We start from the raw sequence: 14,022 nt of genomic DNA, 5'->3' as shown, positions 1-14,022 counted from the left end.
ATGCCAGAGGGAAAGCAAAGCTCGTACTCGGCTTATGATTTGGCTGCCAGACACTCAGTTCATTTTGATGTGTACACAGTGTTCCTCGTTTGGTCAAATGCGAACAGATGCCCATTTGTCCTCGTGTGCTGCTGATGCCATCAGAGCAAAGTCCACTGTGATGGGCGTTTCACAGGGCCCTATGTAGTAGGCAGCACTACCTCTCTGTATAGGCCAGAAAGCCGAGGCCGCAGACCCTGGGACCCTTAGCCCATCCAGAGCAGCCTGTCTAACTCCAAGGCCACTGTCACTGTGTTCAGTCAAGCTGTCTTCAGGCAGGCTCACTCTTCCCTCTATTTAAAGAAAGCAGAACAAGCTTTTTATCTGTTATCTTGAGATTGTGACAGTGCTAGGCAGTAGAGGCTTGGAAAGAGTTCGGAGGTGGTGCTTGGACAGTTATATATTTTTCTGTCTCTGACTTCGTTTGGCTCACAGTAATTATGTAAACAGACCTGGTATCCACAGTGTGAAACAGACTTTGTCATTTCCTGAAAACAGGCCTTCAGGAAGGAAAAGGTGGGAGGCCCCAACCTCTCCCTGGTCCTCACACTGTGATGCTCAGGCTTTACTCAGAGTCCAGAGGGCACGCGTGAAGGTAGGTGAGCATGGGTTGTGGGATTCCCCAGCACAAGTAGTTGGGCTTCTTGCCTAAAGTGGCAGAATCTAAATGGCTTTTGGGAAGGAACATGGATGACGAGAGGTTAGGCAAGTGCCAGGATCTGTCCAGCAAATTCCGGCTGTCCTTTTGTTAGAGAAGCCGTGGTCCATGGTTGGCAACCCTACCAGGCCTGGAAGGTGTCTTCTACTCATAGCCTCAGAGGGCGTGGCAGAGCCTCCAACTTTGTTCAAGATTAACTCCTGCGTCCCCTGATGTTCCTGTGTCCCCTGATGTTCCTGTTGACTTTGTTTAAATGACGAGAACCTGTTCTCACTTCCTGTTATCATGCCACATCTTTGCAGGGGCTCCAAGCAAGGTCCTGCTGACCTCTGGCCCGTCCTGAGCCCTGACCACTGGCCCCTTGGCACCCTGGCATCTGAGGTGCCTGGGCGGCCCACTGCTCCTCATCTGCAGGCCTGGACCTTCTCTCCCTCTGGCTCTTAACATGTGGGGGGCTCTGTCCTGTGAGGTTCTGCCCTGCCAGCTGCAGACCTGTGATGTCCTGGCATTTCCAGAGTGTAACCAAGATTTCAATGCCTGGGCCGAGGGAAATGTGAATGCTTGCATTTTAACTTTTTTCTTTCATTTAAAACAAAGTTTATGCGCTAAAAATAGATTAGGAAGAAAACAGAGGGAGAAATGGGTGAGGGAAAGAGGGGTGAGGGTGACTCTAAAGAGAGGCAAGAGGGTCCCCAGGACCTGGCTCTGGGGTGGGGTAATAAGAGATTGGCTCTAGACAGCTGGGCACTGACGTTCACTGCATGCCAGGCACTTGCATGGAACCCCAATCCCTGCAGAACCCCGGGAGTGAGCTGTTAGCCTTATCTCTGAAGATCATGAGATGGGGCCCAAAGGCTGGGGTCCATCCTCACTGTGTTTCCTTGTTCCCCAACTGCTCTCTGCTGGCCCTGACCTTCTGCTCTCACTAGGCCTCTGTAGGGCCACCATGCCACCCTCCTTAGCTCCGAAGGGCCTCCTCGCTGCCTGCGTGCTCGCTGCCTTGGCTTTCAGCTCTGTGGGTAAGAACAACCACATGGCCCCTTCCTTCCAAAGGCTGGAAGGGTAAGATAGACCGCACAGCAGACGAATGTCCACTTATGGGAGGCAGGTCCAGCTCCAAGAGCTGCGGTGGGTGCTGCAGGGTTGGGGCCCCTGGTCAGCATCTGGGCCTGTGCTGGGTGGGTGGTGGGTCAGCACAGGGTCAGGGCCTATGGCCCCCCAGCCCCACTCCGCAAGAGGGACTGGAGACTGAATGGGCACATTCCACATCACAGGGAGCAGTTTCATGGCACCTGGACTTCCAAGAGTGTTTGGCTATTGGAAACATCAGCTATGATTCTTGAGAGTTTCATTCCTGAATTACTTTTTGAGCAGTTTTTATTTCCTTTCCACAGAGAGTTATAAATGCACAAGGTGTGCTCTCAATACATGTCATTTTAGCACACAGATGGGATGTGAGACCTCTCAAAGCTGCTTCAGCTACAGACAAGAATTATTTTGGACAGGTATGCTGCCAGGTCCAGCAGGGCTGTCGCACTGCAGGGGACCGCGCCACTTCCCTGTGCTCCTCGAGTCAACTAGTTTCCTGCGTAGCATCCTGAGGACCCGTTCTGCCCAGCCCCTTCGCCCCACCCAGAGTGGTGATGCCCCAATTGTAACAAACGCTGGCTATCCACCCTCCGTTGGTCCGTCCGTGGACAACGCGGAAACACGAGTGGACACATGGACGGGAGGCACGGAACCCTCCCAGTGGCCGCCGGCGTGGGTCGCTGCTTGTGGCTCCAACCAACCTTCTCTGGGTTGTTCCATGCAGGGCAGCCCTTGGTGTTTGTAGAAGAGAAAGGCTGTGCAGAACGCCAGTGTGTCCCGCTGAACTTCTCAGCCACACTGGGGACCAATATGATGTTCGCGTATGGCCACCAATGCTGCAGCTCTGAGCTGTGTAACACCGGGGACTTCCAAGGTGAGCTAGAGTTTCCGCCCCTCCTGACCGAGCTGCCACCTCTGCCTCTTGAGAGGCTGCCTGTCACCTGGCTGCTTTGAGACTGACCTTGCTGCTGGGGACCCTCCCTGCTGGGGACCCTCCCTGCCAGCGGACGGCACAACCTTGCCTTGCCGGGGACTGAGTGGCTGCTGGGTGCCAGTCTGCAGGTTCAGACTGTCCTTCTTTACCCATGCAACCCCCTTCCCTAAGTACCTGCTGGATCAGAGCCCCTTTTCTCGGCAGTCTAAGCGGCTGTCCAGGGCGGGGATAATCCCTCCCCTGTTCCCCGCCACTGCATCTGCTTAGTTAATGCCTCTCCACTCCCTGTCCACGTTGCCACCCTCCTTGTAAAGTTTTGATAATTGGGAGGTGGGAGTTAATAATACTCTTGGTTCCTTATTTTCCTTAAGATGTTTTTCCCTCTGCACTCAGTGCCTCAGAAGTCCTCAGTCCTCAACGGCGTCCAGTGCCCTGCCTGCTACGCGGAGAACAACGGTCACTGTGAAGCAGTTCTCCTCAACTGCACCGGTGCTGAGACTAGGTGTGTCCATGTGGAAGGCACAGGTATGCACACTTCCAAGCCTTTCTTGTTTAGCTTCTTAAACGGTGCAGTGTGCTGGCTATCTATTGCTGTGACAAACTCAGCAGCTTAAAACAACAGCGTTAATTACTTTACATGTCCATCCGCTGAGGGTCAGGAATCTGGGAGCCGCTTAGCTGGCTGATTCTGGCCCACAGTTGCGCATGAAGTTGCAGTATAGCTATCAGCAGAGGCTGTGGTCATTTGGACAGACGACCTGCTTTCGAGACCACTGGTGTGTTCGCTGGCTTGGTCCCTCTCTACCTGGGTCACTCCATAGGTGTCTTCATGGCACATCACCTGGCTTTCTGGAGAGCAAGTAGTTGGGGGAAGGGGAGCCAGACAGGGGAACAGAGAGAGACAGAGACAGAGAGAAAGAGATGGGGGTGGGGGAGAGAAGGGGGCAGAAAATATAGTTTTAGTAATTTAATCTCAGAAATGTCATATCATCACGTCTGCTGTATCCTGTTGGTTGCCCTGACATACATGGGAGGGACTACACAGGGGTATGGGTGCCAGGAAGTGGGTACCACAGGGGCCACCTTGGAGGTTGACCACCATGTGCATCAAGGGGTGATACAGGGCCAAGTGCTGATTATTCCCCCAAGGTTTGGAGGGAGACCTGTGTTAGGGAGGAGAGTGGAGGAGAGGAGAGCACAACTGCTTCCCATCGCAGAGTAGAAGACTTGGGCACATGGGACCTTGGCTCATTGGCAACCAAGAGGGAAACACCTCAGTTCTGATTTTCATCATTGCTGCCATTACTGCTATTTCCAAAACCACATGGTTAAGCTCTTAATTTGTGCAGGTGTCGTTCTAAAATCTGTAAAGGTGTTGCCACTTTCCTGAGTAAGTGAGAGGTGTGTGTCTGTGATAGGGACATGTGCATCATCTGACAGAAAGTAGGAGTGTGACCACAGCACTGGGCTGCAGAGCCAGTGGGTACCATCGGTCCGTTTGCGATCAACATGTAAAAAGTTTCATGTAGTTAGTCGTGTTAAGTCACTGATTAAATGTTGGTAGAGAAAGTTTGATGGGAATGAAGGCAGATTGCATCTTGTCTTTTTGAGACTTTTGGAGGGCTGTCAGGTGAATGGCCAAGGTGAGTGGAGACAAATGAGGAGCAGGGGGCGTCACCAAGGTTCAGAAGAGGCAGGGATATGGAGGGTGGTCTGTCCACTCCGACTTGACTTGCCGTGGGAAGTACAGGTGTGCAGTGAGATGCCATGTGCTGAACTCGCATTGGACTTGCAGCCTGGGGAGGAGGGACCTGATACCAGGGGGACCTGCATTGCTTCCCTCTGGAAGCACGGGTGGGACAGAGAACCGGAGCCACTGGGCATTTAGCTGAGTGCATAAATTCTGACCTCTAGCCTTCTTCCTGCTGTCAATCATCTCTCCTTGAGTCAGGAGCCAGGGCCCCCAGTCCCAACCATGCATCTGACACAGTAGGACCCTTTGGGATCCCTCCTAAGCTGAAGAGTAACTGGGGCCAGAGAGAAACAAGGCTTGGTTCCTGGACAGGGCTGAAGCTGCAGTGATTGTTTCTCTGGAAGAAGATAGGACTTAGGAATTCCGGACCCCCAGGAACTCTTGTCCCCCAAGGGAGGCAGGCGGGGCAGGATGCTATGAGTGGGAGACAGGATGAGAAGGAAGACTCACCCTTGGATCTCTGTCTTGGCAGATGGTGGTAGAGTAGACATTTTCGCCAAGGGTTGTGCGACTGAAACTGCCTGCAACTTGAAGAACTTGAATGTGTTGAATGGCACAATAATCCACACCCACTGTGTGAACGCACGTGGGGTGAGCCTCCCTCTGCTATCTGTCGCCTCCTCACTCCTGACTGCTCTCATCCTGCTCAAGGTCTTACTTTGATTGTTTAGGCCCTGCCAAGCCCATCCCATGGGCTACACACCTGGAACCTGGTGTCCTCAGATGGCTCCCTCCCAGCGCTCCCCAGATATTGCAGAATTAAAGAACTGATACTTCCTTAAGCATGTGTGTGATTACTTTAGATAAACAAACAAACAAACAAACAAACAAACAAACAAACAAACAAAAAACCACCTATTCTTCTAATGGGTTCTTTCATCACCCCAAGAAGCACATCTGAGAGGAAGTCTGAGACAGCATCTGTGACAATTGTTGTGAACCCACCTTTGTCACTCATCCCATATCCTCACATATCCCCCAAACATATGTCTTTCCTGATATCCTCAATTTCCTGTCCTAACCCTTAACTGCCCTCCATCAAGGAAAATGCTTTTGAATAACAATTCAAAGATCACAGTCTGTGAAGTCCTACGTACAATCAGATCTATCTCACCTGGGAACCACAACAGGTACTGAGGGTGAATGGGCTAGGAATGAAGGACACAGGCAGCAGTGACCTGTGAGGTTCATTCTCAGCGGCTAAAGAATAGGAGGTGGATGCAGAGAAGCCCAGAGGGCTCTCCTCACATAGGGCTTGGGACCATGGGTGTATGTGGAGCCACCCTTCTTGTGATGCCAGGAAGAGTATCCAGGGTACAGGCTGTGTGAGGCCCTTGTGATGCCCACTCTACAACCTAGAGCCCCACAATTTTCTGGATGTATTCCCTGCAGGCGATATTGCACAAAAGAGAAGGATGCCCCACTGTGGTGGTTGCAGCTAGAAGGAAAGCGGTCCACTGTCTGCACCATGCAGCACCCAATGCACTGAGGCTCCTGGGCTAATTGCCCACTTGGACCACCGAGCAGCAGGCTGCTGCCCTCAGTCCTGCCTCTGCTTTTGCCTCCCAGGCTTCCTAGGAAGCTGTGTGTGAGGGGTTATCTGCCCAGACCAGTAACACATTTTATGCCCCTTCCCATCCTGTGCTCAGCACAGTGATGTATGAGACCATGAAAAACACAAGCCCCTCTGTTAGTGATAAGGAGCTCACACACAGGTAACAATGACAGGAGCTTGTAACTGCAGAGGATTCTGGGTGCAGAGTAGTGGGACAGCTCAGGGAGCAGGGAAGGGAGCACACAGTTGGTGTTGGCACATGAAGGAGGTAAACTGAAACAGGGCTTGAGGGAGGAGCCCATACCTAAGTACCTCTGAGAATGGCTAACGGGCAAAGTCCCCAGGGAGGCAGTGAATTAAACTGGAGTCACATGAGAATCTTTTATAAGGAAAGCCCTGGGGAAATAATAGAGAGGCCTATGCTGATTGGGCTCCTGAAGAGGTTTCGGCAGCTCTCGTGGGGAGTTTCCCTGTCATCTCCACGTAGTCTCACAGATGGGAAAGCTGGCAGCAGGGCGGCCACCATCCAGATGGTCTGGCTGTACACAGGTGCCTCGCTGACTGTCAACCCATCACCACATTCTAGGAGTATTAAGTAGTCAGCCAGAGTGGCTGTAACAGAGAACAAAGTGACACAGATTGGGGACTTTAACGAGAAAACATTATTTTCTCATAGTCCTGGAGACTGGAAGTCTGAGATCAGGGCTGGCTTCTTCTGAGGCCTCTCTCCTTGGCGTGTAGATGCGACCTTCTCCCTGTGTCACCACATGGTCGTCTCTGTGTGTGTGTCTGCTCTAGACTCTTTGTGTGCCCCGAAATTCATATGTCAAAGCCTAACCCCCAAGGCAGTGACATGAGGAGGTGGGGCCTTTGAAGAACGGAGCCTCATACTGGGACTGGTGTCTTTGCATAGAGGTCCCGAAGGGCTCCCCGCCCCTCATGCCATGTGAGGACACAGCGAGAAGATGACGCCCAGGGACCAGGAAGCAAACCCTCAGCAGACAGTCTCCTGGCACCTGGGTCTTGGACGTGCAGCCTCTAGACTGTGAGAGAGGAATGTCTGACACGTATAAGGTGCCCCGGGTTTGGTATCCTGTCCATGCCCTACTGTCCTCTCCTTAGAAGAATGCCAATCACATGCACGAGCGCCCTGGTGACCTCATCTGAAAAGGCTCTTACTCCACATACAGTGACATCTGTGGTCCTGGGGTCAGGACTTCAACATATGAATTTGGGAGACACAATCCAACCTACGAGAAAGAGTTAGGGAGTGAGTGAGTATGTGTGTCGTGGAACGTTCGGCTCTGTACCACTGCAGAGTCGCCAGCACAATGCCAGCTCCCAGCACCATGCTCCACAGACACAGCAGTCATTCTTCCTTCTCACCTTTCCCGTGTCTTCTTATTTTTTCCCACCCCATTTCCTTTCATTCCTCAGCTAATTAGTAATCTCTCCCTGCACTTTCTGTTCTGGAATAAGCACTGTAGGTACCCGAGGGAACCCTGTGGCCCTGGGTGTGGCATACAGTGGACAACCATGTCCTGGGGGTAAGGACATAGGGTGACACCAGACTGCAGCCCCTAAGAACAGGCTTGTCCTCCCCGCCATCTTGGCTCCCATGGTCTGAAAGAGGAGGGGCCAGCTGCTTTCTCCATCCTCTTCTACAAGATGCTGAGTAGATTTAGAGCCAGGTGGGCTTGACAGATGCATGTCACAGGCTGCAGCCCAGGTGGAGAGATGTGCAGTAGCTTGGGTAGAACAGGTGACCCACCCACAGCAGACACTGACATCAAATGGAGAGCAGAAAGGCAATGCCAGCAAGGCATGGGCTCCTCAGGCTGCTGAGTGGGAAGGGGATGTTCTCTCCAGGGGACTTAGGCTGCCTCTGAAGACAAAGCTGCAGGACAAAGAACTGGCTTGCTCCAAAGAAAAACGTGTCCTTGGTTTGACACTGGTATTTCAGTCACTCCCACTGTCCTAAGAGGCCAGGAGACACTGATCAGCACATAGAAGAAAAAGCAAATTAAATTAGCTGCAGAAAAATGATTTATGAGTACAAAATGCAAATGTGCTACCTCTTCATTTGAAAATAAAGGATTATCCATCTTTTAAAGAAATTTTGAAAATTCAACATGATAAACAAAAATGGTATTATCTATTTGAGTTCTAACATGTTTCTCACATTCTGTAAATGGAGATAATGTGGACAGAGAAATAGTATACACTTTTTTTAACTTTTATTTTTCAATTAGAGTTGACATTCAATATTATTTTGTTAGCTTCAGGAGTATAGCATAGTGGTTAGACATTTATATAATTTACCAAGTGATCCTCCAATTAGTCTAGTACCAACCTGTCACCATACACAATTATTACAATATTATTGACTATATTTCCTATGCCATAATTCTCATCCCTGTGACTCATTTTGTGACTGCCAATTTGTACTTCTTAATCCCTTTATCTTTTTCACACAGTCCTCCAACCTCCCTCTCATCTGGCAACCATCAGAATGCTCCGTGTATTGACCACTCTGTTTTCATTTTGTGTGTTCATTAATTTTGTTCTTTAGATTCCTCATATAAGTGAAATCATATCGTATGTATCTTTGTCTGGCTTATTTCACTTAGCATAATACCCTTTAGTTTCATTCATATTGTTGCAAATGGTAAGATTTCATTTTTTATGGCTGAGTAATATTCCATTGTATATATGTACCACTTCTTTATCTGATCATCTATTGATGGGCACTTAAGTTTCTTCTATATCTTGGTTGCTGTAAATAGCACTGCAGTGAACATAGGGGTGCATAGATCTTTCTGAATTAGTATTTTGGATTTCTTTTGGATAAATATCCAGAGTGGAATTGCTAGATCATAAGGTATGTCTATTTTTAATTTTTTTGAGGAACCTCCACACTGTTTTCCATAGGCCGCATCATTTTACAATCCCACCAACAGTACACGAGGGTTCCCTTATCTCCACATTCTTGCCAACACTTGTTTGTTTATTTATTGATAATAGCAATTCTGACAGGTGTGAGGTGATATTTCATTGTGGTTTCAATTTGCATTTCTTTGATGATTAGTGATGTTGAGCATCTTTTTCGTATGTCTATTGGTCATCTGTATGTCCTCATTGAAGAAAAGCCTATTCAGGTTCTCTGCCTATTTTTTAATTGAATTTTTTTTTTTGGTATTGAGTTGTATGAGTTCTTTATAAATTTTTAAATATTAACCCCTTATCAGAAGTGTCATTGGCAACTGTTTTCTCTCATTCAGTAGTTTGTCTTTTCATTTTGCTGTTGGTTTCCTTTGCTGTGCAAAACCTTTTTAGTTTAATGTAGTTCTATTTTTTTTCTATGTTTCCCTTTCCTGAGGAGAAACATGAGAAAAAAAGATTACTAGGAGTAATGTCAGAGAGTTTACTGCCTATGTTTTCTTCTAGGCATTTTATGGTTTTGGGTCTTACATTTAAGTCTTTAATCATTTGAGTTTATTCTTGTATATGGTGTAAGAAGGTGGCCTAGTTTCATTTTTTTTTGCATGTATCTGTCCAGTTTTCCCAACACCATTTATTGAAGAGACTGTCTTTACCCCATTGTATATTCTTGCCTCCTTTGTCACAGATTAAATGGCCACATAGGCGTGGATTTATTTCTGGGCTCTCTATTCCATTCCACTGATTTATGAGTCTGTTTTTATGCCAGTACCATGCTGTTTTGATTACTGTAGACTTGTAGTATATTTTGATATAGATAGTATGATACCTCCAACTTTATTCTTTCTCAAGATTGTGTGGCTATTCATGGTCTTTTATGGTTTCATATAAAATTTAGAATTATTTGTTCTAGTGCTGTGAAAAATGCCATTGGAATTTTGATAGGAGTTGCAGTGAATCTATAGATTACTTTGGGTAGTATGGGCATTTTAACAATGTTAATTCTTCCTATCCATATATCCATGGTATATACTTCCATTTATTTTTATCTTCTTCAGTTTCTCTCTTCAATGCCTTATAATTTTCTGAGTATAGGTCTTTTACCTCTTTGGTTAAATTTATTCCTTGGTATTTTATTTTTTGATGCAGTTGTAAATGAGATTGTTTTCTTAATTTCTCTTTCTGACAGTTCATCATTGGTGATAAAAAATACAACCAATTTCTGAATATTAATTTTGTATCATTGTAACTCAGGAGCCCCAGTCCTGGAACTTGCACTTGGGTTTGGATATTCCAGAAAAACCACCAGGAAGACCAGAGGGGTGAGAAATGCTGTTTATTACTCACGAGGCAGGGAAGCTTCAGCAGTGGCTGGTTGGAGCTTCCGGAAGAGGCTGCTCCTGACCAAGTACAAGCAGAATTCTTTATGCCCGCAAACAGAGGGAGGGGTTATGCCATTGTGGGAGTAGCCCCCTCCTCAGAAGGATGGGAGCCCAAAATGTGCTTCTTGGTTACAGGAGCAGATAACATCCCTGGGAGCAGGCACTGACGAAAACTCTCTGTGCACTGCCTTTCTTGGCTGCTGGCTGGGCTGCTGTCTTCTGAGTATGTGGAGGGGCTGTGTTCTGAGTTAACCATGCACCCATGTTACTTAACTGAATTCATTTATTGGTTCTAACGTTTGTTTTTTTTTTGGTGGAATTTTTAGGGTTCTGTATATATAGTATCCTGTCATCTGCAAATAATGACAGTTTTACTTCTTTCAAAATTGGATGCATTTTATTTCTCTTTCTTCTCTGATTACTGTGGCTAGGACTTCCAATACTATGTTGAATAAAAGTGGTAAAAGTGGACATCTTTGTCTCTTTCCTGATCTTAAGACAAATGCTTTTAGCCTTTCCCCATTGAACATGATGTTTGCTGTGAGTTTTTCATAGATGATCTTTATTATGTTAATGTGTATTTCCTCTAATCCCACTTAGCTGAGAGTTTTTATCATAAATGGATGCTAGATTTTGTCTAAGGTTTTTCCTGAACCTAACGATATGATCATATAATTTTTATCTTTTAAATTGTTAATTGGTATACCACATTAATTGATTTGCAGATATTCTTTTTTTTAATTATTTAATTTTTTGGAGGGGGGTTACATTGAATAACAAAATCCAATATGTTTCAAGTATACAATTCAACAGAAAGTCATATATATGATGTATTGTGTATTCACCACTCATAGTTAGATTTCTTTCTGTCACCACATATTTGACCCCTTTTATCCCATTTACCTCCCCACCTTTTCCCCTTTTCTTCAAGTAACCACTAGTCCACTGTCCATGTCCATGAGTCTCTGTATGTCATGTTTCTTTGTTGCTTTTAGAATTACATCCACATATATATAATATCACATGGATTTCAAAATTTTCAGTTTGCCTTATTTTGCTTAGCATGATTAACTCAAGATATATTCATGTTGTCGTGAATGACATTTAATCTCTTCTTATACCTGAGTGCTACTCTATTGTATATATGTACCACATCTCTTTTAACGAATCATCTATCATAGGACACTTCAGTTGCTTCCATGTCCTAGCCACCGTGAATAATGCTGCTATGAACATCAGGGTGCGTATATCTTTTTGGATAAATGTTTTCAAGTTATTTAGGCAAATACTCAGTAGAGGGATTGCTAGTTCATGTGGTAGATCAATTTTTAGTTTCCTGAGAAAATTCTATACTGTTTTCCATAGTGGCTGTACCAATCTGCAGTCCCACCAGCAGTGTATGAAGGTTCCTTTTATAGTGCATTCTTTCCAACACTTGTTACTACTTATCCTGTTGATAATAGCCATTCTAACAGGTGTGAGATGATATCTCACCATGGTTTTGATTTGCATTTCCCTAATAACTGCAGTGTTGAGCATCTTTTCATATGTTTGTTGGCCATTTGCATGTCTTCTTGGGAGAAGTGTCTGTTCAGGTTCTCTGCTCCTTTTTTAATTGGATCGTTTTTTTGTTTTTTTAAATTGGATTGTTTGTGTGTTATCTTTACCAGGTTTTGGTATCAGGATCACATTGGCTTCATAAAATCAATTAGGAAGTATTGCCTCCTCTTCGATTTTTTGGAAGAGTTTGGGGAGAATAGGTATTAAATATTCTTTGAATGTTTGGTAGAATTCACTAATGAAGCCATCTGGTCCTGGACTTTTACTTTTTGGTAGGGTTTTGATGATTGTTTCAATTTCCATACTGCTAATCGGTCTATTTAGATTTTCCAGTTTTTCTTGATTCAGCCTAAGAAGGTTGTATCTTTCTAAGGTCTATGTCTTCTAGATTATCAAATTTGGTGTTATATACTTTTTCATAGCATTTTTATATGATCCTTTGGATTTCTGTGGTCACTGTTGTAACTTCTCTTCTTTCGTCCCTGATTTTGTTTATTTGTGTCCTTTCTTTTTTTTCTTTAGTTAGTCTAGCCAGGGGTTTGTCAATTTTACTAACCTTCTCAAAGAACCAGCTCTTTGTTGCACTTATTTTTTCTATTGTATTTTTGTTCTTAATTTCATTTATTTCTGCTCTAATTTTGATTATTTCCTTCCTTCTGCTGACTTTAGGGCTCATTTGTTCTTCTTTGTCTAGTTATTTAAGATGAAGTATTAGGTTGTTTATTTGGGCTTGTTCTTGTTTTTTGAGATAGGCCTGTAATAATATGAACTTTCCTCTTCTGACCGCTTTTGCCAGGTCCTAAAAGTTTTGATATGTTGTACTATCATTATCATTTGTCTCTATGAATCTCTTTATCTCTCTTTTTATTTTTTCTTTGACCCAGTTAATCTTCAGTAGCATGCTGTTTAATCTCTATGTATTTGTGGTTCTTCCTGCTTTCTTTTTACAGTTGATCTCCAGCTTCAAAGCATTATGATCAGAGAATATAGTTTGTATGATTGCAATCCTCTTATACTTGTTGAGGCTAGTCGTGTGTTCCAGTATGTGGTGAATCCTTGAGCATGTTACATGTGCACTAGAGAAGAAGGTATAAGTAGCTCTTGTGGGTGAAGTACTCTGTAAATATCAATTATGTCCAGTTGGTCTAATGTGTCATTTAAGGATGTTCTTTCCTTATTGATTTTCTGTTTGGATGATCTGTCCATATACAACAGTGGTGTATTTAGGTCCCATCTTACAATAGTGTTTTGGTCTGTTTCTCTCTTTAGTTCTGTTAGCAATTGCTTTACATATTTCGGGGCTCTCTGATTGGGAGTATAGATATTAATAGGTGTTATGTCTTCTTGGTGTATAATTCTCTTTATCATTATGAAATGTCCCTCAGTATCTTTCTTTACCTTTTAATTTTGACATCTATTTAGTCCGATATTAGTACCACTACTCCCGCTTTTCTCTGAATGTCATTTGCTGGAAATATCATTTTCCACCCTTTCCCTTGATTCTACATTTTTCTTTGGAACTGAGATGTGTCTCCTAAAGGTAGCAAGCATATGGTTAGGTTTTGTTTTTTGATCTATTTTGCAACTCTGTGCCTTTTTATTGGTGAGTTCAGTCCATTTACATTTAGGGTGAGTATTAAAATATGAAGTCTTCTTATAGCCATTTTATTTTTTGCTTTCTGGTAACTTGGTGTTTCCCTTGTTTCTTTGTCCTTGTGTTTCCTTCTGTTATTTTAATTTGTTGTGGTTTTGTGGATTTTCCTTCTGTTCCTTTTTGTTTTATGTTATATACTTCAGTTCTGGAACTTCGGTGTGTGGTCATCATTAAGAATATTTAAAGGATTGTTGTATATATAGTAGTCCATTTTCTTCTGTGTGAATTTGGATATTTTATCTCCTCCTCTGTTATTGTTGTCTCAAATTTTTCCTATGTTTGCTGAACATTCATTTCTGCCTTTCAATAGCAATTCTCTTCTTATTGTTTAAGCTTGTAATACCCTCTTCTTAATTATTCTGCTTCTGTCTGCCTGCTCATTGTCATACTTATAGTTTTGTCATTTTGTTTTAGGTTGGCTGACCCCTTTCAGTATCTCCTGTAATGCTTACCTCATA

The 14,022-nt window shown here is 44.7% G+C and overlaps 1 protein-coding gene across 1 annotated transcript; it reads left to right on the top strand.

Moving 5' to 3' along the window:
* The first annotated feature begins 620 nt into the window (after window positions 1–620).
* Window positions 621–5,216, top strand: LOC105309673 (protein RoBo-1-like). Its single transcript, XM_011385846.2, has 7 exons — window positions 621–634; window positions 1,000–1,078; window positions 1,627–1,716; window positions 2,092–2,202; window positions 2,511–2,660; window positions 3,114–3,245; window positions 4,946–5,216. Exons 3-7 carry the CDS (start codon window positions 1,644–1,646, stop codon window positions 5,134–5,136), a joined length of 657 nt encoding a protein of 218 aa, XP_011384148.1. The 5' UTR covers window positions 621–634; window positions 1,000–1,078; window positions 1,627–1,643; the 3' UTR covers window positions 5,137–5,216.
* Window positions 5,217–14,022: the final 8,806 nt, after the last annotated feature.

The sequence above is a fragment of the Pteropus vampyrus genome, unplaced genomic scaffold, assembly GCF_000151845.1.
Source record: "Pteropus vampyrus isolate Shadow unplaced genomic scaffold, Pvam_2.0 Scaffold817, whole genome shotgun sequence".
Classification (NCBI taxonomy): domain Eukaryota; kingdom Metazoa; phylum Chordata; class Mammalia; order Chiroptera; family Pteropodidae; genus Pteropus; species Pteropus vampyrus.
This window is presented reverse-complemented; position numbering and strand designations above follow the sequence as displayed.

Excerpts from the sequence above, each read along its gene's own strand:
- LOC105309673 (XM_011385846.2), top strand. The coding sequence starts at position 1,644 with ATGCCACCCTCCTTAGCTCCGAAGGGCCTCCTCGCTGCCTGCGTGCTC. Across the intron at positions 2,203-2,510 it reads ACAAGAATTATTTTGGACAG|GGCAGCCCTTGGTGTTTGTA; the intron begins GTATGCTGCCAG and ends TGTTCCATGCAG. Across the intron at positions 3,246-4,945 it reads TGTCCATGTGGAAGGCACAG|ATGGTGGTAGAGTAGACATT; the intron begins GTATGCACACTT and ends CTGTCTTGGCAG.